This window comes from Calcarisporiella thermophila, assembly GCF_041956535.1.
Source record: "Calcarisporiella thermophila strain CBS 279.70 unplaced genomic scaffold VTP21scaffold_2, whole genome shotgun sequence".
Taxonomy (NCBI): Eukaryota; Fungi; Calcarisporiellomycota; class Calcarisporiellomycetes; order Calcarisporiellales; family Calcarisporiellaceae; genus Calcarisporiella; species Calcarisporiella thermophila.
The window spans coordinates 1,427,214-1,449,984 of NW_027192192.1; the positions used below are offsets into that span (position 1 = coordinate 1,427,214).

Here is a 22,771-nt window from a genome sequence, read left to right on the forward strand (position 1 = left end):
GATAATAATACCCTAGCACAAATACTCATAATAATTTAGTCAGACTAATACCGTATCTTTATTTCTATTCAGAACAAGAATCTTGTGTGCAATTGAAAATGCTGGGCAACCGAAACATTGTGCAAGAATGCTCAACTAAATGGGATCTAGAATTGGAAAAGATTGTGGAGAGCTATGGACTACACGATCTGGAAGATCTTTTCCCCGCAACCCCTCTACAATCTAGGTTCATCTCATCTCTTACCCATGATTCTCGAGCACATGTAGTGCAATGAGTGTATGAGATTGAAGGAGCATTTAGTGAAAGTCGTTTGCAATCGGCATGGTACCGAGCGATGGTTGCCAATCCCATTCTTCGGACCGCTTTCGTCCTTACTCAACAAGGCGTGTTTCAGGTTGTACTCAAGACTCCTCCAAGTGTTTTCATAGAAACCTTGGAGTGGGCGGAAGATGAAGCCTGCAAGCTCCAAGAAATATTTCTAGCTGCAGATCGCAGTCGAGGCTTCTGCTGTAACAGAGCGAATTTAGCTAGGCTAACCGTTGCCCATATCAAAGGCACGGATCGCTACCGGTTTTTTTGGATCATGCATCGCTCGATCGTGGATGGGTTTTCCAGTCTCCTTCTACTCAATGATGTAATGAAGTCGTATTCAGGCACCAAATTGGAGATTCGGTCACCATACAAAGAGCATGTAGAACCGATGTTATCTTCAAACATGAGCCAAGCCAAGGCATTTTGGAAGTCAGAATTTGAAGGAGTGAATGTAATGGATAGACAACGTATTTCTGACGGAAATTCTAATATTGGAGATGGGAGTTCAGTGCTGCAAACTTACAAGCTCAACATCGATATGAATCACTTGCGCCACTACTGTAATGAAATCGACGCTACCTTGTCGAACTTGTTTCAAGCAATATGGGCCATTGTTCTGCGACAATATACTCGGTGCGACGACGTTTATTTCGAATATGCCATAATGGGATTGATTGAATGCAAAAGTGATTTAACAAGGTTCGAGAAACTAGTGTTCGGTCACGTTTTGTATCAAGTATATGGGATCTGTTGTCTAATTTTTTGAATTTCAATCTATTTTATTGTTTTAGGAGGATGGACACAATCGTCAATTCGCTACCGATTCGCGTGGCATTGACGGACTCCATGACCATTGTTAAGCTGTTAAGGATAATACAAGAGTTTCATACAGCCTCATTTCCCCATCGCTATGTTCCGCTTTCCGATATCGAGCGCTGTGGACGAGGGAGATGACTCCAACACTATTTTCACTTCAGAGTAGCTATTCCCAACGATTTTATACCGAAAATTTGGTCGGTGATTTCAAGATAAGTAATTTACAGCTCTTCGAAAATACCGAGTATCCTCTATACCTCAAGATATATCCGACCGACTCTTCTCTTATACTGGATATCTTAATCAATACCGCCAAGATTGGTAGCCCTGCAGTTAATCAGCTAGTTACAAAATTTGAGGAGGTGCTTCTAAGAATCATGGGGAGCTCCTTCGAACACCCTCCAACTTTATTCCAACTTGATGCTCTATATTTAATGGCATCGGTGCTAAATATTGATTCTAGTCGGGTATCACACGACTCATCTTTTTTCGAAATTGGCGGAGATTTCATATCTGCTATCGCCCTGGCGTCTGCCTATCGCAAGCAAAATCATTCAATATCAGTGTCGCAAATATTTAAATCGCCTACGCCTGCTAGATTAGCAGAAGTATCGCAGATGGGATATCGGAATAAATTTGATCCCGTAGCAACAACCGTTGGCGAGATACCTCTGACACCAATCCAAAAATGGTATTTCGAGACCAAACGGGGTGACGGTAGACATTGCAACCTAGGATGGGTTCTTCGGCCGCGAGAGAATATCGATTTCCGTAGGTTCAAACAAGCCATTACGGAAATTGTGGTCCATCATGACATGATCAGAACGCGATTTATCAAAGATGTTAATGACTCGTGGAAACAGGTTGAGATAGGTGTGGGTGGGTGCGACATAAATGTCCATCATATTGAGTGCTCAAACATCGATGAGGTGCAAGAACACGTTAAGCACATGGATTCAACATTAGACATTGCCGAGGGCATAATGCATTGTGCTGCACTCTTCGAGGTAAATATAGAATAGAATAGTATTGCTTGATAATGAAATTAATAATATATTGCATTAACCTTGACGTTACAGCTCGGAACTGAGCAGAAAGTTTACTTCACCATCCATCACCTTGTGGTGGATCTGGTCTCTTGGCGTATCCTTCTAGAAGATCTAGAAATTCTGCTACAAGGAGGTAGGCTAAGAGAAAAGACCACTTCCTTCCAAGAATGGGCCAATTCACAATTGCAAATGGCCACGCATTTCTGCCCTTCTAAATGGACACAGATTCTCCATCCAACCGATATATCAAGCCTAGAGGAAAATGCCAGCTCTCAGTAATATTATATTTGCAAATATTAACTATATTTGATGCAATTTTAATAATTGTTGATTATTTAATAGCGTTGCTCGTAATGGTGCTCAAATATTTAAAAATAAGTTAAGCATCTCTGCGTCGAGTCTCCTTGATACAGCCCATGAATTGTATAGAACCAGCGATCAGGACCTTATTTTAAGCGCATTATTGCTGAGTTTCTATACTGCCACAGGAAAGTTGAAGATGTCGCTCAACCTTGAAGGTCATGGTCGTGAGCCAAGGGACAGTCGATTTGACGTGTCAAGGACAGTTGGATGGTTCACCACAATATATCCTGTTACGTTATCAATGGCAGCGGATGATCATCCCAGCATGATAATCAATAGGGTTAAGAACGCCCTTCGAAATATACCTGACAAAGGAGTTTCCTATGGAGTTATCAAGTATCTTGCCCCCATTACAGAAATAACAGAGGGGATTAAAAATCACTCGATGTCTCCTATATATTTCAACTATTTTGGGCGTTTTCATAATTTCGAAAGAACCGATGCATTATTCGTACCTGATGAAAGCGTAGATGCCTGCAATGGGGATGGAAATGAAATTACCAATGGATTTACTGTGAGTTGCTCATTCGATGTTGACAGATGTCTTCAGCTGAGGATATGCTTCAACACATCTCTTTTCAAAGCCGGGGTACTAGAGGAGTGGGGAGAGAAGTGGGTTGAATCAATGGAGCTGCTCATCGAACATTGCTGTAATCCTGAAGCTCCCGGCAGTTTCTCTCCAGCTGATTTCTCGCTGTTGACTCACCCAGCTGTGATTACAGAAATTGAGGAAGCGCATTTACCGTTAATAGGTGTCAAGCCACGCGATGTGGAGGATATCTACCCTGCTACCTCTATGCAAGCAAGCTTTATTTCTGCTCTCACACGAGACCCCCAGTCATATATAACACAATATGTTTATGAGATAAAAGGAAGATTTGAAGAATGTCGCCTTAAATCCGCGTGGAATCGAGTTGCGTCTGCTAATCCAATCCTTCGGACCATTTTTGTCATCACTGAACATGGAGTCTACCAAGTTGTACTCAAAGCACCTCCAAGCGTGTTTGAAGAGTCAGTTGAATGGGAAGAGGATGAGGTTGATCATCTTCAAGCAAACATGCTGGTTGCTGATCGTACCCGAGGCTTTAGCTTGGAACATACTGCTTATACTAGATTCACAATAGCTCGAATCAAAAACACCAACCGTTTCCGGCTTTTGTGGACTATGCATCATTCAATCTTCGATGGGTGGTCTAGGAACCTCCTATTCAACGATTTAATGAAGGCATATTCAGGAGATAAATTGGAAATACGCCCACCGTTCAAGGCACATGTCGAGTCGATCCTTTCAACCAATATCGATGAGGCCAAGACGTATTGGACATCAGTGTTTGAAGGAGCGACGGTTCCTGAGAAGCTGAGCATATCTGATGGGATCACACGTTCACTAAATGGGGGCTCAATCTCTCAGACATACAAACTTGATATTGCATTCGATGTACTTCATGAGTACTGTAGTCGACTCGGCGTAACCATCTCGAATTTCCTCCGAGCAATATGGGCTGTTGTGTTGCGGCACTATACTCGATGTGACGACGTTATTTTTGGGTGTGTGATCATGGGTCGTGATGAAAGAGTCGACAATGTTACAAGGTATACCCTATTTTTCTCTTATATTGTTTGAGTTCCAATGATATTAACCTTTCTTTTTTTATTTACATCTATTATTTGAAATATATATAGTATTATCGGAGCACTCATCAACACTATACCGATTCGAGCTGTCCTGATTCCATGACAATCAACGAACTTCTACACACCATGCAAGAGTATCATGTAACTTCACTTCCCTACAGCCATACACCATTAAGTGACATCAAACGCTGGACAGAATTGCCGTGGATGCAGGAGATGTTCCCCACCATCTTATCATATCAGGATACCCGCTCGCAGCAAGTTGCTAGTGAAAAAAAGATGAAAGAGTGCCAGATAATCGAGATTGAGAAATATGAGAATACTGAATATGCAATTGGTATTACCATACACCCATCTAACACCCATCTTAATTTGACCGCATTAATTGATACATCGATTGTTGAGTTTGAAGCAGTTAATCGAATGATTTCTAAATTTGAGGATGTTCTGACGAGAGTATTGAAGAGTTCTTTCAAACTTCCTCCAACTCTAGCAGAGCTTGATGCATTATCTTCAGTGGATCAAATCACTTTATTTGACATTAGTTGTGGAAGTCAGGTGGAACCTATCTATCAATGCCTCCATTACGGGTTTGAACAAAATGCAATAAAGAATCCCAAATCTCCAGTTGTCGAAGATAATTCCGGAAACACTATCACATATGGAGAGCTTGATCTTCGTTCGAACACGCTTGCTCATGAATTGCGCAGTTTAGGTGTAATTCCAGGATGCAAAGTAGGACTTGATATTGAACGTTCGATAGAAATGATCGTTGGAATTCTCGCAATTCTCAAAACCGGAGGGGCCTATGTACCAGTCGATGCAGCATTTCCAAGAGATCGCATAGAGTACATATTGAACGATGCGGGCTGCTCGGTTGTGGTGACAATGAAAGATACTGTCAATTTCTTTCCCGATAAAAAGAGACAAAAGATTATCCTGATTGATGATTTCATGTATTCTCTCCCTGATAACATAACAAAACCTGCTGATCTTTCAACCAGTGATGACACTGCTTACATTGTGTATACATCGGGAACAATTGGAAAACCAAAGGGAGTGCCAATCCATCATGGGGGTGCAATGAATTGCATACAAGATTTCCTGACCAAGAATGGCTCAGATCCTGGAGTATTCCAGTCGCAATTCATGTCGGTGGGATTCGATGGTGCAATCACAGAGATATTTACATGCCTGACACATGGAGGAACATTAGTTCTTAGCTCTGACGAGAATAGAATCGAGTCGCTGAAGAGTGTAGAGTCATTGCTTATTACTCCTACTGGGCCACAACACATCAAACCGGACGATGTTCCGAATCTTCGCGTCATAACCGTAGGTGCAGAATCGGTCCCGCAATCTTTGGTCGATAAATGGCTGCCACATGTCAAGCTTCTTAATGCTTACGGTCCAACTGAAACGAGCATAATATCAAGTGTACAGGAACTCAGGAAAGGCGAAAGAATAGGAGTTGGTCGACCCATCAACAACATGACATACTACGTTCTAGACCACAATCTCAAACTGGTCCCCGTCGGTGTTGCAGGAGAGCTTTACATTGCTGGTCCTGGCGTAGCTAAAGGCTACCTCAATCGGCCAGATCTCACTTCTGATCGCTTCGTTACGAATCCTTTCGCTCCCGGAACTACAATGTACAGATCTGGCGATATGGTTCGCTGGAACTCTGATGGAAACCTAGAGATCCTTGGGCGAACCGACGACCAGTTGAAGTTGAAGGGGTATCGCGTTGAGTTAGGCGAAGTGGCCGCAGCCATGAATGCATATCCAGGTGTTCAACTTGCTGTTGCAATTGTAAACCAAAAAGCATTAATTGGTTTTATTACCCCTGTGGATGTGGATGTTGAAGCCATGAGGAATTCACTCTTTGATATCTTGCCTGATTACATGGTGCCCGCCACTATTTTGGCCCTAGAGAATTTCCCAATGACACCCAACGGAAAGGTCGACAAGCAAAAGCTAACCGAAATCCCGATTCAACTTGAGAACGATCGCACAATCCCAGTTACGAAAGAGCAGAAATTGGTTGTCAAACTCATTGCTTCAGTCCTGAATCTCGACGTTGATCAAGTTGATCTCCATACATCGTTTTTCACTCTCGGTGGTGACTCCCTTTCAGCAGTTACTCTGTCAACTAAATTACGTACACATGGCCTATCCATATCCGTGCCGCAGATATTTAAGGCTTCTACTCCAGCGAGAATAGCCGCCCTCGCACAAAATAGACGTGAATCACAATTGCAGCACTCAACTGGCATAACAGGGGAGATTCCTTTAACACCCAGCCAACATGCATTCTTTAAGGATACATTGGGTGCCAGGTATAATCACTTCCACCAGGGTTGGGTACTTGTCCCAAATGAGACCATAGATTACGCAAGATTCACGATGGCTATTACCCAGATCGTGGCTCATCATGATATGCTCAGAGCATGCTTTTCTTGTGACAATAACTACACGTGGAAACAAGCCATCATGGATGTTAACGAGCACAATGTCAACGTACGTCATATTCACTCTGATCTATTTGAGCTTGGGGCCCAAGTTAAACGACTGGCCTCAACCATTGATATCGAGAACGGTGTAGTGTATTGCGCTGCTCTTATAGAGGTGAGAAAATGCCAGAAACTTTAGAGCTATGCAAAAATCTTTGACGGTTTATTGGTATTTTAATAGGTTGAGTGCGGTCAAAGAATATGTGTCCTTGCCCATCCCCTTGTAGTTGATTCTACATCATGGCGTATCCTTCTAGAAGATTTGGAAACATTGTTAATGGGCGGTTCGCTTACAGAGAAGTCACGGCCATTTTGCGAGTGGGCGAGTTCACAATATCAACACTGGTCGACTTTTAACCCTGAGAAATGGGAAACACAAATTGACACAGTCGATATGTCGATTCTTTTTAACAGTAACCGACAAAGGTATCATTGAATATTTTCATTTGCATAAGGATACAAATCCACAGTTTGACACTTATTCTTACCTTTTCCTCAGTGATGTTGGTAACAAAAGACATGTTATCGTAAATAAGACTTGCAACGAAGTATCTAGTTTGCTTGAAAAGGCAAATATAGCATACCGTACCAACACCCAGTACCTAATTTTGGCTGCTCTCCTTATGAGTTATTGCGATGTAACTGGTCATTCAACTCTAGCACTGACGCTTGAGGAGCATAGACGTGAACTTCTGAATTCTTGTCTAGACTTTTTGAGAACCGTCGGCCAGTTAACCACAACTCTCCCTGTTATTCTTTCAGCAGCGAACACGTCCTCTCTTGTTAACACTATCAGAGCCGTCAAAGACATTTTACACACAATTCCGGACAAAGGGCTTTAATATGGTGTAATTAAATACCTCTCCCCTTCAACTGATGCAACAATGCCAATCAAAAATCACAAGACACCACCTGTACATTTCAGCTATCTTGGGAATATCCAAATCCTAGAGGATGCCTTCGCACTTTTCACTCCTGAAGACAAGATTATCGTGAATGGCGCATTGTTTGGAGATATTCTTAATATCGTGACAATCAATTGCTACCTAGATAAACAAGGGTATCTACAGCTAAGTTTTGCTTTTGATCCTCTCATTTTCCGCGTCGACATCCTGGAATCGTGGGGCAAGAAATGGGTAGAAAGAATGGAAAGCATCATACGCCATTGCTGCAGTTCTACCACTTACGGATGCATCATGGCTTCTGATTTTACACTGCTATCGGATCCAGTTCTGGCCTCTGAACTTGAAACAGTGCATTTTCCAGCTTTACATGTCAAGCCACGTGACGTAGAGGATATATATCCAGCAACACCTCTGCAAGCAAGCTTTATAACCGCCTTAGCACGAGACCCACAGTCGTATATGGTGCGATCCATGTATGATGTCGAGGGACCTTTCGATGTCAAGCGACTGGAGTGGGCATGGAACAGAGTTGCAGCTCTCAACACCATCTTGCGCACGGTGTATGTTTCTACACAAAGGGGTGTTTTTCAAGTGGTGCTCAAGAACCCTCCAGGAGTTCTTGTACAGAAATTGGAATGGGCGGAGGATAAATTTGAAGAGCAACAAGAAGATTTCCTGGCCGCCGATTATCAGCGTGGCTTCAGTATCGACAGCAAGATATTTGCCAGAATCACAGTGGCTCAGAGAAAAGGGACTATGAAGTTCCGGCTGTTCTGGACCATTCATCACTCCATCATAGATGGCTGGTCAGTTTCGCTTTTACTAGACGATTTATTGAAGGCATATTCAGGGGAACAGGTGGAGGCTCGACCACCTTTCAAGGAACATGTTGAATCCATCCTATCAATCAACGCAAGCGAGGCCAGAGAATATTGGAGATCAGTTTTCGATGGAGCAGATGTGTCCGAAAAATGGAGTATTTTACATGGAAGCGCCGAGTTAGGAGAGACTGGCTCTATCTCTAAAGCATACAATCTGGAGATTTCATTTGAGCACCTTCAATATTATTGCAGGAGTATTGGAATAACAGCGTCTAACTTCCTTCGAGCTATATGGGCAATTGTACTGCGCCATTACACTCGGTGTGATGATTTAATCTTTGGGTGTGTTATCACGGGACGCGATGGGGATATTCATGCTGCTACGAGGTTTGAAATACTATGCCACAATTTTGGTGGGAGCTTTCTGATTTATTAATGGTTCCATTAATAGAGTGATCGGACCGCTGATTAATACGATACCAATTCGAGTGGTGTTGAGAGACTCGATGACAATCGTCGATCTTATACATGCAGTTCAAGAACATTATGCTGCCTCCCTTCCGTATAGCCAAGTTTCTTTATCCGATATTAGGCGATGGACGGATATAGCTTGGACACAGGAGATGTTCCAAACGCTGTTCTCGTACCAGTATTTTAATTCCAAGTGTGATGACTTCGGTGGAAATCGGTGCGATTTTAAGATATCAGAAGTTGATAATGCTTTGGCAAAAATGAATCAATATTTGGCTGTGGAATACCCCCTGATACTTATGGTTAACTCACAAGGAGCTACAGTCTCTGCTGATGCACTGATTAATACAGCCAAGATGGATTCGCTGGTCGTAGATAGAATGATGAGTAAGTTCCGGGAAGTAGTGGCATTAATCCTGGGATCATCTACCGGCGGTACACCTACAATATGCGATCTTGACGGGTTATCCAATGAGGAAGAGTCTTTAATTTTGGAACTAAGCTCTGGAGAGCAGACCCCACTAATACATGAGTGCCTACATCACGGGTTCGAAGCAAACGCTATCAATAGTCCTCATTCTATTGCGGTCATGGATAACTTCGGAAGAGCTTATACCTATGAAGAGGTTGATTTGTACGCTAACTCTCTTGCTCATGAATTGCGCAGACACGGAGTAATTCCAGGATGCAATGTTGGTCTGGTCATTAAACGGTCGATAGAGATGGTTATTGGAATAATTGCAATCCTCAAAGCTGGAGGTGCCTATGTTCCAATTGATGCAGCCTTCCCAAGAGACCGTATAGAGTACATATTGAACGATGCGGGTTGCTCGATTGTGGTGACTACGAAAGATGCTGTCAACGCTATTCCCGATACAGAAAGTTACTTGATTATCACGATAGAAGCCTTCATGTATTCTCTCCCTGACAACATAACAAAACCTACTGATCTATCTACCAGTGACGATACTGCTTACATTGTGTATACATCAGGAACAACTGGGAAACCGAAGGGGGTGCCAATTCGTCATGGGGGAGCAATGAATTGCATACAAGACTTCCTTACCAAGAATGGCTCAGGTCCTGGAGTATTCCAGTCGCAATTCATGTCGGTGGGATTTGATGGTGCAATCGCAGAGATATTTACATGCCTGACACATGGAGGAGCATTAGTGCTTAGCTCTGACGAGAATAGAATCGAGTCGCTGAAGAGTGTAGAGTCATTGCTTATTACTCCTACCGGGCTACAGCACTTCAAACCGGATGATGTCCCAAGACTTCGTGTCATAGCCCTTGGCGCTGAACCAGTCCCTCAATCACTAGTCGATAAATGGCTGCCACATGTCAAGCTCTTTAATGCATATGGACTAACCGAAGCCAGCATCATGTCAAGCATACAGGAGCTCACTCGTGGAGATCGTATAGGAATTGGCCGTCCCATCAATAATATGTCATATTATGTGCTGGATCACAAGTTCAGAATGGTTCCATTGGGGGTAACGGGAGAGCTCTACATTGCTGGCCCTGGTGTTGCTAGAAGCTATCTCAATCGGCCAGAGCTTACGGCAGAGAAATTCCTCGAGAATCCTTTTATGCTGGGGACCACGATGTACAGAACTGGTGACTTGGTCCGTTGGAATGCTGATGGGAATCTGGAGATTCTAGGACGAACCGATGATCAGGTGAAGCTGAAGGGATATCGCGTTGAGTTAGGCGAGGTGTCCGCAGCTATGTACACATATCCAGGGGTCGACTTAGCTGTTGCTATTGTAAAAGAGAGTACACTTGTTGGATTTGTTACACCTGCTAGCGTGGATGTTGACACTTTGCGGGATTCATTATTTGATATCTTGCCAGATTACGTGGTGCCAGCCATCATCGTGGCTTTAGATGAGTTCCCAGTGACCACTAACGGGAAGATTGACAAGCAAAAGTTGAAAGATATTCCGCTACAACCAACCAGGGATTGCCGACATCCAGTAACAGATAAACACAAACTCGTAGTCAGCCTTATGGCATCGGTGTTCAACATTGACGAAAGTACGATCGACCTTAATACTTCTTTCTTCGCTCTAGGTGGCGACTCTATCTCTGCTATTGCACTGGTATCTGCTTTCCGGAGATACAGTCTTTCCATATCCGTGTCACAGATATTCAAGTCGCCAACTCCATCAAGACTAGCAGCAATTGCTCAAGAGGTGCATACAAGACAAGTAAAAACAGTAACAGCGGTTGTAGGAGGAGTCCCCTTGACTCCAATTCAAAGACGGTATTTTGAGACTAAACGGGACAATAAAAACCACTTCAATCAAGGATGGGTGCTTCGTCCGCGAGAGCATATCGATTATGCCAATTTCAAGCAAGCTATTACGCAAATTGTGGGCCATCATGATATGATCAGAACACGCTTTACCAAGGATGACAATGACTCGTGGATGCAGGCTGTGCTGGATGTGAGTGCATGTGATATCAATATCCATCACATCGAGTGCAAGAGTGAGGATGAGATACAAGAGTACGTGAAACAAATGGCCTCTTCACTGAACATTGCCAAAGGCTCTATGCATTGTGCTGCACTCTTCGAGGTGAGATATTGTTTGGATTTTATGGTGACACAATGCATCATAAATAATCATATTTTGCTTTTACTCACGACAAATATGATAGTTTGGTTCTGAGCAGAGGATTTACTTCACCATTCACCATCTTGTGGTGGACTTGGTTCCGTGGCGAATCCTTCTTGAAGATCTCGAAAGCTTGCTTCAAGGCGGTAGGCTCGAGGAAAAGACCACATCGTTCCAGGAATGGGCCATTTCACAGGTGCAACAGGCTTCGCGTTTCTGCCCAACTAAATGGACACAGAATATCCAACATATCGATATGTCGGATCTTTCTGAGAGCAACACAGAGTAACTATTCTCTACCTGGCTGTCGCATAATTCCACTAATCACACTTACAAATCTGATGCTATAATAGATCCATCCCTAGCGACAACCAAGTCCTCGTGAGCAAGCTCAGCGCATCCATGTCGAGCCTTCTTGATGCAGCCAATGAACCGTATCGAACAAACAACCAAGACCTGATTCTGGCTGCACTATTAATGAGTTTCCATGAAACAACAGGAAAGTCGAATATATCGCTCAACCTGGATTGCCATGGTCGTGAGCCATGGGATAATCAACTGGACGTGTCAAGAACGGTTGGATGGTTTACTTCAGTATATCCCGTCACGCTATCCATGACTCCTTCATATTCAATTGGCAAGATAATAATGACTGTTAAGAACAGCCTTCGTACGGTTCCGGACAAGGGATTGTCCTATGGAGCTATCAAATACCTTGCACCCCTGACAGAATCAACGGAGATGATCAAGAGACATAAGCTAGCGCCGATTAGCCTCAATTATTTAGGGCATTTCTATAACTTCGAGAAGGCCGATGCATTCCTTATTCCCGATGAACGTATAGATGCTTGTAACTATGATGAGAATGAGATATTCGATGAAATTACAATTATCTGCTCATTCAGTGTTGACAGATGTTTGCAACTAAATATTTTATTCAATTCTTCTCCCCACCGAACCCGTGTTTTAGAAAGATGGAGCAGGAAATGGGTAGAATCAATGGAGGCCATCGTCAATCATTGCATCAATCCTTAAACCCCTGGCAGCATCTCATCCTTCAATCTAACTCTCTCACCTGATTCCACCTGATCAACCCGACAAAAATCATGCTGATCGATCCATTCAACACGTGCTCCCATTTCTAGCCCATCTTGACAAGAAAGTAGACGGTCTTCTAGGAATTGGTCATGGGTAGTGCATCTTTGAGTTACCTGACCGAAAGGCTGAGAGTAATAGGGTTAAGTGGAAATGGAATTTTAATGTGCACATATCTGAGGTTCTCCTGAACCAACCTGTTCCCTTTGATTTCATACCGTCAATTGTTTCCAGAGCTGATTTTTGTCCACCTATTTCCGCTCCGTCTGTTCACTGGACGAGTCCAGGTGACAAATTATATAAATGCAGTTTGTAGATTCAAGAGATATAATTACAAACTGAATTTCAATTTGGTGCACGAAATGATGAGGTCGTCAGAGCTCTAGCGCGCTCGATATTAAAACCCGCGAATATTATCAAAAATCCAAATAATCAGGAATCATCTTAAATAATAATTTCAATTATCAATTTAGCTATACTTTATTCATACTTGAGATTTTTTTTTTACTTCAATAAATGAAAGAATTTTTTTATAGTGATTGACCCAATTTTAGAATAATTTGCCTTGAACTTTTGCTATTACCAGAAAAACTTCAAAGCAAAGAATTTCCCTATTACTCTAGTTTTCACTTATGGTTTGTAAAGCCACCGCATATGCAGTCACAAAGTGCCAAAACGTTTCCAAATTCATATTCCCCAACTCTCGCTAATGATGAGCAGTTATGCAGCGGGTGCAATTACCACCACTCATTGCACCTTTTCGATATACAATTATTGAAGAAAAGCTCTACAGAGGGAGCTATCCAAAAGAAAGAAATTTTCGATTTTTGAAGAGGTAATTTTTAACTTCAACCGATTCTTTGCAGTTGAATCACTATATAATGTTCAATGGCTTACCACCCGCTTATTCTTTGGAATGCAATCTTTTCTCAGGCTAAAGCTGAAAACTATACTCTCATTGGTGCCCGATCCACCGTGCTCGTGGATTTCTGATTTTTATGCTAAGCAAGGGATCGTGAACATCCATCTCCCGGTTGACAAAGTGAAGGATAATGTGCCATTGACTTACACACGAGCTGCTCAAGCAATTCAGGTATGTAATTTTTGATACCTTTAGAGACAATTTGTTTTCAACATATATTTGTTTTTTATGTGAATCAGATAATAATCAACGAGGACAATCTCCCGCTTTATGTCCACTGTCTCGACGGAGCTAATGTTACTGGTCTGGTGATTGCATGTCTGCGAAAGCTGCAAATGTGGACTATCTCCTCTGCTCTCAGCGAGTTTTCTCGTTTTTTGCGAGGCGGAGTGGCCACTGCTGAAGAATCCGAGTTTGTCGAGAAATTTGCTGGAGAAATCGAGATCCCTTCTCGAATCCCCGAGTGGTTGTGGGGTGGAAACATAGGATTTAAACGGCATCCTACTATGCGGTTACGTTTTGCAGATCCAGAAATGGAACGAGAAGTGCTTAAGAAGAATGAAAAGGAAGTAGAGGAAGAGAAAACGCGAGAGAAAGGTGAAAAGAAGATGAGCAGTGAGTAACCTATTCTCTTATTCCAATAAGTTGAGCGGTGTGCCCTTACTTTCATTTTCATAATAGAAGTTTTGCTCGGCGAGCTCTTGGAACCTACAATATCAGATGAAAGATATGAGATTATTGAAGACGAAGGTGAGGATGATGGAGAAGCCGAGATGTCCATGACTCTTCAAGCCCTTGCCCTCGAGGGGTGGAAATCAGGGATGTGATTCTTAGTTCTTTAATCATGTACGATAGCAAATAAACATATTGCAAAGTGAATCAATCTTTGATAACCATACGCTATTGCAACCGATACAAAATGATACAATAGAAAATTTACAATACATCATCAAAACTATGGCTTTATAATTCCAAAGAGGCAGGGCAAGCATGTGAATAATGAAATATGTAAATGCACTGAATTGTTTTTCTCTCGGAGGATGTGGCCTCTGTGTTAGAAAAAAAAAAATTGCTTCACAAATTTGTCTTATAGTGAATAACATCAACTTCTCAATGTTTTATTTGATAAGCAACGTTGTATAATGGTGTGTAATTTTCCAATATTTTAAATATCTTCAATGTGACCTTTGAACGGAAACTGTACCAACATGTGTGCACTTATAGGAACTCTAGGATATCCACACAAAAGCCAACAAATCAGCATCCATGCTGCATATATACAGCATTTTGACAGTAACTAGGTTGTGTAATTTTGCTTATCTTGTAACATTTAGCTATAGGTTTATGTTTCTGAATTGAGGGGATTCGGTGGCCACATTACCACTTGGCCACCCTTCCCATTGCCTCTTTTCATATATAAGGGAATGACTTTCAACTCTCAGCATACCAATCTAAAATGCAAGCTTTGCTTTACTTCCTTTTTCTTATTTCCCCACTCATTGCACTTGCCAACCCCCTCTCGAATGTCTTGCGAACAATATCCGCCGATCCAGATCATCAGATCCTCAGCGACACCCAGCTTCAGGCTGCAAAACAATATGCGAAACTGATGGCTGCGGCCATTTGTGGTCCCGGACAGATAGGTGCATTTGTGTGCGATGCCTATTGCAATGAATTTCCCAATACTACTGCAATCCAATACTTCGATGTTTCTCCGTATGATATCAATGGATATGTTGCTCGTGACGATAAACGTAAAACCATTGTCGTAGCTTTCAGAGGGACAGCTTCAATTCCAAACATACTCACGGATTTGCAATTGGTCTTAGTCCCATACAGCTTTAACGATCCATCCAAAGGCAGAGTTCACCAAGGATTCTTGAATTCTTATCGTTCGGTTGCTAGAGAGATTTTATCCAGCGTCACGAAACAGGTCGAGACCTACCCCGATTATGAAGTAGAGGTTATTGGCCATAGTCTTGGCGGTGCGTTAGCTTCGCTTCACGCTATGGATCTGTGGGAAACCAACAAGATCCCGAAAGAGAAGCTTGTGCTTGTTACTGTTGGCGAACCGCGTGTAGGAGATGCCAGGTTTGCGGCAAGAGTTGATAGAGCAGGTATTTTAGCAAAGTGTCTGGTGAGCAAGAGAGATATTGTTGCACATATTCCCCCCCGCCTATTTGGATATAAGGTAGACGAGCTGAAGCTGATTAATTCAAGGTGCCTATTTACCATTTTTTCTTTTTCAATCACAACAGCATCATTCGTCTGAAATTCACACAGATTCGAGAATTACTAAACAGTGTAGAGATCCTGAAGATTATGCTTGTGCATACGGCGAGCCTGGGCTCACTGTCATTGATGTATATTTGCATGAAAATACCTGGGTTCTATTACTTGACGTAATAATACTCACTTTATTTTTTTATAGCACCTTGTCTATATTGATGTCAATATGATCCAGTGCGCTGGCGATTTTATCATTCAGCAGCTCAACGATTGGTTTGGAGGCCTATCCCCTCAGCTACTACGGTCGATTTAATAGCAATATTTACCATTTCTCTCACCTAATGACAGATCTAATCTCTATTTGATAATGTAATAATTTTACTAAATACTCTATAAATTAGTTAGATAATTTTGTTTCTTAATGGATTGCTTATATACGAATTCTGTAATTTCGCTAGATATTTAATATTGTAGTTTAGCTAATATTTAGATCTAATATATCGCATAATAAACAACCATTTTCTTTTAAATTTCAGTTGCCTATAAGTTAAGCAGTCAATATATTATTTTTAAAAATTGTATTGGAGCTAAACTGAATTATTCCATCCCTATCTTGGAGTAAAATAGATTTACAGAAGCTTTTGATGTAGCCCCTCTTGTCCCTGATAGCAAACACTTTATTACTTTAACCTGGGAGCCTATAAAGGCTCTATGGACACTACCACACGATTTATTATAATCCCTCATACGCATTTATCCTAGCTTTATTTTCAATATGTAAATCAGACTGAATTTCATTAATCCTTGAAAAAGCAGTCCATCAAAATTCTCTTATACTCTTCCATTCAAATCTCCATGTCATCCTCACATGCATCCTCGAGAGCAACTCAGGGCTTGGCATTGACACCCTTTAGGATTGCTCGTGCTCTATTACTTGACCACAGATATTTTTGGTACACGGCCACATTGGTCTTCATTGGCGAAGCAATACTTAATTTCTTCATAATAGAATATGTCTCCTGTAAATTCATTATTCTATTCATCAGCTTCTATTTCTTAATAACTTTTTTTTTGAATAGACACGGAGATCGATTGGATGGCGTATATGCAGGAGGTTGGCGGTTTTCTTAATGGTGAACGAGATTACATGAATTTAAAGGGAGATACCGGACCATTAGTGTAATCCTGCTTTCATCTCTATTCTCGAGTAATTCTATTGTTATTCTAATAGATTGAATTATCAAATTTATCTATAGATATCCTGCTGGATTTGTCTATATATACTCGCTTCTTTATAATCTGACTAACCGCGGTACGAACATTCGTCTCGGCCAGTACTTCTTTTCCGTTCTCTACCTATTTAATCTATTGATCGTTATGCAGCTCTATAGAAAGTCTACAAAGGTTCTTTTTGAAAATTCATCGAAACTTATTCTGATAGCTTATGTTTCGAAATTATTTTCATATCCTAAAGATTCCTCCCTACCTCCTTGTCCTGCTCTGCCTATCCAAACGCGTGCACTCGATATATGTCTTGCGACTATTCAATGATCCAGTAGCCATGTTTTTCATGTATTTATGTCTTTTGGCTTTGACAGGTCGTCGATGGACACTTGGGTGTATATTTTATAGGTAAAACAAGAATATTGACCAAGTTGAGTTAATATTGCTCTAATCTAGAACAACTAGTGCGGCATTGTCAGTGAAAATGAACATTCTCTTATTCCTTCCAGCATTTGGCTTGATATTGTGGAAGGCAGTTGGCGCATGGCGCACTTTTTTGAGTTTTGCCCTCATCAATACTATTCAGGTATATAAACGCTAGCAAGCGGAAATTTAGAGCAGATATTTACATTGTATTCCCTCAGGTATTACTTGCCTGGCCCTTCCTTTTAGCGAACCCCGATTCCTATATCGCCCGCGCATTTGAATTTTCGCGCATTTTCATCTACAAATGGACTGTGAACTGGAAATTTCTCTCCCCCGAAACCTTTGTCAGCCCAGGTTTTGCCCAAGTTCTAATCTTATTGCATGTCTTAGTGATCGTGTGGTTCTTATTTACGCGTTGGTGCAGGTACTAAGCCATGCTCACCTATACATTTTCGGCATCTAAACATCTCCTTTATTCAGAGCTGATGGTGGCGTCTTTTTAACTCTCTGGCGCGGTCTCACTGCCCCCAAGCGTGTGGTTGCTAATAGCTCTCTCAATCTATCGCCTGACCGTAATAGTCCCCCGCTCATTTATATTAATCTTTCTCCCAAAATTAACGAATTTTCTTATTTTCCAACCATAGACATTATTACTTTGATGTTCACTTCTAATTTTATTGGAATTGTGTTTAGCAGGACGTTGCACTACCAGTTTTATGTGTGGTACTTCCATGGGCTGCCCTATTTGCTCTGGCATTGTCGGATTCCTGTCGTAGCCAGGTCTGAATTTTTTTTCCATAGTTTCATCGATTCAGAGAGAAAACTCAACTGAAAAACTCTGACATGAATGTAGACTTATCATCTTCTTTTGCATCGAGTACTGCTGGAACGTCTTCCCGTCAACGTCGACAAGCTCTCTAATCCTACTCGTCTCCCACCTGGCCATGCTCATTACCCTATGGATGGGCGATGCAGAAGGACGCGGCATGCGTCGTCAAAAATATAGCTAATAAACACACCCCTTTTTTTCCATGCCCCTTACATTTGATCTTGAAGGGCCGCAATGATTCCTTTATTGAACCCCCTGCTAATGCTGTGAATTTCCCTGAGAATCAGTAATGGCTGGTGTTTATTTGTTTCTCTCCCTGTGAAACGAACATATACATTTCGCGTAATTATAGTACCACTGCTTGTTATCGCCAAGCTATAGCCAAAACACTGACATGACCGGCCCAGAAATAAACTATATCTCCTCAGAGACATGGGGGTGTTCACGCTGCCGCTAATTCGGATTATTTTCTTAAAATTAAGCGAAATCCTGCATTTTAATTGGTCAATTTAGTATAACAGAGTCGGCAAAAAATCAAATTATTCCATAAAAAGCGCCTCTCGAGGCGATTTTTTGGCTCGAGTGTGTATTGATCCCAACGCGATTCACAAGTCGAACTATAGAGCTAAGTACACCAGTAATCTAGTGTGAATGACTCTCGAGAAGGGAAAAATATCAGCGATACATGGTTGGCTGGGAGTGCTAAATAATCGCAATAAGCAGATAATCAGATAAGCGGGGGTGGAGTAACATAGTGCTAAGCGCACTTTGGTGCCATCGAGATGGCGCGGGTTCGGATCTTGTAACCCCCACCAGTACAAAAAAAGTGTCTGGGGTCTCCACTAATTCTGTGACTTGCTTGTTGTGTCTATGTTCTCCATTTGTATCATCTCTGTCTTTTCGGTCTGGTTCTCTACATAACTCTCTCCCTCCTGTAGTGTCTGGCTCTTCCATTAGTATTGCCTCTGCCCTGTCGTGCCTGGTCTTTCCATTGTTATTGTCTCTCATTACTCTCCTTCGCTGGCCATACCTGTCGTGTCTGGTTACTCAACTATTACTGTTTCTTAATTGTTCTCTAACTTCTGCCAGCAATTGGCTAAAATCTGCACAAAGGTATACAACCTCTGATTCACCTTCGACGATTAATTTCATGAGGACTTTTCAATAAAGATCCGTAGATTCAAAAAAAAAAAATATAGATAATCAAATAAGCGAAGCGTATACATGCCCTATGTTTAGCATTGAAGTAACATATACATAAAACGTTCAACACCTTCTATTAAATAATATCGCTCAGTATTATTCGTTGAAATCTCAGGACTTTCTGACCGTCAAAGAAACGTGTTTTGATAGTATACACTGATTACAAGATAGATAAGTATAATTCCCAACCATTCTCCCACTTTGAAAGAGTAATATCAAAAGAATTTACTTAGTCCTATTAATCTCGGGGAGATATAAATGGCGCATTGCTCTTCCTAACACAGCTTTCACTAAATACCAAAAACAGCACGGCTGAGTATTTTGGGGTAACGATATAAAGTGCACTAATGAAAGCAGACGACTTACTCATAATGTAATTTAACGATTGTCACGATGTTTTAACTGGCTATTTGCTAATAGAATCCCCCCATAGAACCACAAAAGAATCCAACTATTATGTGAAAAATGATAATGACCATTCATGGAAGCGATATTATAGTTCAATAAATTGATCTCCAACGGCTTCATCTAGGTGTTATTCCCATCGACTATTTTTTAGCATCTGCACCCGCTCATATTATTATTCAACAAAATATAGTATCATATTGTTGATGATGCTTATGAAATCTTGCATAATGCATTGGAATTTTACTTTAATATTGCCTAAATTAGTTTCCAAGTAGGGTAATTCCATAGATATATTCCTGGCCATGATATATAAGTGGTTTTGGGCGTCGGAGAGAGGATAGGGTCCAAACTATTGGAGAAACAGATTTAAAGCCGTTATTACTATATAACCAAAATGGTGATAGGTGTTTTTGTGTGACAAAGTGGAACGAATATATAATACTCTATCGTTGACTGTATCTACAGGAAAAAACATCAACAATAATATAATCAGTCAAATACCTTTTTTATACTTTTATTCAGGACAAGTATTTCCTTTGCTGTTGTAAATGGTTATCAACAAGAACATTGTGCAAGAATGCTCAACTAAATGGGGCACAGAATTACAAAAAATTGTGGATAACTATGAACTACGTGATATAGAAGAGGTTTTCCCCGCAACACCTCTACAATCGAGGTTTCTCTCATCTCTTACCAATGATTCTCAAGCACATGTAGTGCAATGGGTGTGCGAAATTGAGGGTGCATTCAGTGAAAGTCAGTTGCGATCAGCATGGTACCGAGTGGTGGTTGCTAATCCCATTCTTCGCACCAGACTTGTCTCTACCCGGCAAGGAGTTTACCAAGTTATACTCAAAACTCATCCACCTGCGTTTGAAGATTCGTTAGAATGGGAAAAAGATGAAGCTGACAAGCTCAAAGAATGTTTTCTCATCGCTGACCGCAAACGAGGTTTCCAATTTAATAGCGATACCCTAGCCAGGTTTACAGTTGTTTTAATTAAAGGCTCTAATCACTACAAGCTTTTTTGGACAATGCACCGCTCGATTGTGGACGGATTTTCCAGCCATCGTCTATTGGGTGAATTATTGAGAGCTTATTCGGGAACTAGGTTAAAGACCCAGTCACAATACAAAGCAAAGGTCGAATCGATTCTTTCACCAAACTTACGTGAAGCAGAGACATTTTGGAAGGCAACGTTTGATGGATCGAAAGTCCTTGCAAAGATGGGTATCTCCAACAGAACCGATAACCTTAAAGATGAAGGCTCAATCTTACAGACTTACGAACTCAAACTTGCAATGAATCGTCTACAACTTTATTGCAATAAAATAGACGTTACCTTATCGAGCTTCTTTCAGGCAATATGGGCCATTGTTCTACGACATTATATTCGATGTGATGACGTTTATTACGAATATGCCATACCGGGATTGAATGAAGGTGAAGCTGATTTAACAAGGTTCGAATAATTCTTGCATTCGATTATGCTTTGTATCTGATGTCCGGAAACGAATTTTTCTAATTTCAAACAGTTTTAATGAGATTAGAAGGCTGGACACCATCGTCAACTCGATACCGGTTCGAGCTATATTGAAAGATAACATGACCTTCATTGAGCTGTTACGAGCAATACAAGAGTTTCATACAGCCTCGCTTCCCCATCGCTATGTCTCGCTTACAGATATCGAACGCTGGACTGATCTTCCATGGACGCGGGAAATGGCACCAACTCTATTTTCATTTCATAGTGACCGTTCACGACGATATAATATCGAAGATTCTATCAGAGATTTCAAGATAAATAATTTACAGCTCTTTGAAACTACCGAGTATTCACTATATCTTAAGATATGTCCGACCGACTCATCTCTTTTTCTGGATACCATAATCAATACCACCAAGATTGATAGTATAGCTGTTAATCAATTTATTACAAAATTTGAGGAGGTAGTGCTAAGAATCGTGGAGGGCTCCATCGAACACCCCCCGACATTACTCGATCTAGACGCTCTAACTTCAACGGATCAATTCACCCTGGCCGATATAAGTCATGGAAAACAAATACCTCTTATCCACCAGTGCCTTCACCATGGCTTTGAATTAAATGCTATAGAAAGTCCAAATACGTTGGCTATCGAAGGTGCTTCCGGAACTATTAATTATAGCGAGCTGGATATCCGAGCCAATTGGATAGCTCATGAACTACGTAGACAAGGAGTAATTCCTGGGTGGAATGTAGGTCTTGTCATCAATCGTTCAATAGAGATGATCATCGGAATTCTTGCAATCCTTAAGGCGGGAGGAGCTTATGTGCCAATCGATGCAACATTACCAAGAGGCCGAGTGGAATATATTCTGAAGGATGCTGACTGCTTGGTTGTGGTGACTATGCGAGATACAGTAAATGTCATTCCCGAGGCAGCGAGTCATAAAATCACCCTGATTGATGACTTCATGAATTCTGCCCTTGACAACATAACAAAACCAGCGGACCTATCAACCAGTGACGACACTGCTTACATTGTGTATACTTCAGGAACTACTGGGGAACCGAAGGGAGTGCCAATCCATCATGGTGGAGCAATGAATTGCATACAAGATTTCCTTACCAAGAATGGTTCAGGTCCTGGATTATTCCAGTCGCAGTTCATGTCGGTAGGATTCGATGGTGCAATTGCTGAGATATTTTCATGCTTTATTCATGGAGGAACACTAGTACTTACCTCCGACGGTAATAGAATCGAGTCGCTGAAGAATGTAGAATCATTGCTTATTACTCCTACTGGACTACAACATGTCGAACCGAAAGATGTCCCCAATCTTCGTGTCATAACACTAGGCGCTGAACCGGTCCCCCAATCCCTGGTCGATAAATGGTTGCCACATGTCAACCTCTTTAATGCATATGGTCCAACCGAAACC

The 22,771-nt window shown here is 41.5% G+C and overlaps 6 protein-coding genes across 6 annotated transcripts; all 6 read left to right on the forward strand.

The window, feature by feature from the left end:
- Window positions 1–335: 335 nt before the first annotated feature.
- Window positions 336–7,531, forward strand: VTP21DRAFT_4718 (uncharacterized protein; the record flags this gene model as incomplete). Its single annotated transcript, XM_069395160.1, has 8 exons — window positions 336–1,012; window positions 1,105–1,168; window positions 1,291–2,136; window positions 2,209–2,453; window positions 2,521–4,126; window positions 4,225–6,804; window positions 6,871–7,115; window positions 7,189–7,531. 8 exons carry the CDS (start codon window positions 336–338, stop codon window positions 7,529–7,531), a joined length of 6,606 nt encoding a protein of 2,201 aa, XP_069256326.1.
- Window positions 7,532–7,573: 42 nt separating this feature from the next.
- Window positions 7,574–12,705, forward strand: VTP21DRAFT_4719 (uncharacterized protein; the record flags this gene model as incomplete). The annotated part of the gene is made up of 5 exons (XM_069395161.1): window positions 7,574–8,802; window positions 8,867–11,471; window positions 11,554–11,795; window positions 11,864–12,360; window positions 12,656–12,705. 5 exons carry the CDS (start codon window positions 7,574–7,576, stop codon window positions 12,703–12,705), a joined length of 4,623 nt encoding a protein of 1,540 aa, XP_069256327.1.
- Window positions 12,706–13,327: 622 nt separating this feature from the next.
- VTP21DRAFT_4720 (uncharacterized protein) lies at window positions 13,328–14,354 on the forward strand (the record flags this gene model as incomplete). The annotated part of the gene is made up of 4 exons (XM_069395163.1): window positions 13,328–13,440; window positions 13,539–13,698; window positions 13,767–14,142; window positions 14,209–14,354. The coding sequence occupies 4 exons, from the start codon at window positions 13,328–13,330 to the stop codon at window positions 14,352–14,354; spliced, it is 795 nt and encodes a 264-aa protein (XP_069256328.1).
- A 629-nt stretch (window positions 14,355–14,983) lies between these two features.
- Window positions 14,984–16,069, forward strand: VTP21DRAFT_4721 (uncharacterized protein; the record flags this gene model as incomplete). The annotated part of the gene is made up of 4 exons (XM_069395164.1): window positions 14,984–15,281; window positions 15,357–15,718; window positions 15,786–15,890; window positions 15,959–16,069. The coding sequence occupies 4 exons, from the start codon at window positions 14,984–14,986 to the stop codon at window positions 16,067–16,069; spliced, it is 876 nt and encodes a 291-aa protein (XP_069256329.1).
- Window positions 16,070–16,611: 542 nt separating this feature from the next.
- Window positions 16,612–18,416, forward strand: VTP21DRAFT_4722 (uncharacterized protein; the record flags this gene model as incomplete). The annotated part of the gene is made up of 9 exons (XM_069395165.1): window positions 16,612–16,777; window positions 16,836–16,935; window positions 17,013–17,160; window positions 17,231–17,388; window positions 17,446–17,566; window positions 17,625–17,830; window positions 17,887–17,978; window positions 18,051–18,186; window positions 18,260–18,416. The coding sequence occupies 9 exons, from the start codon at window positions 16,612–16,614 to the stop codon at window positions 18,414–18,416; spliced, it is 1,284 nt and encodes a 427-aa protein (XP_069256330.1).
- Window positions 18,417–20,394: 1,978 nt separating this feature from the next.
- On the forward strand, window positions 20,395–22,757 carry VTP21DRAFT_4723 (uncharacterized protein; the record flags this gene model as incomplete). Its single annotated transcript, XM_069395166.1, has 2 exons — window positions 20,395–21,308; window positions 21,382–22,757. Coding segments are annotated over 2 exons (2,290 nt in total), but the record flags the coding sequence as incomplete, so codon positions are not given.
- Window positions 22,758–22,771: the final 14 nt, after the last annotated feature.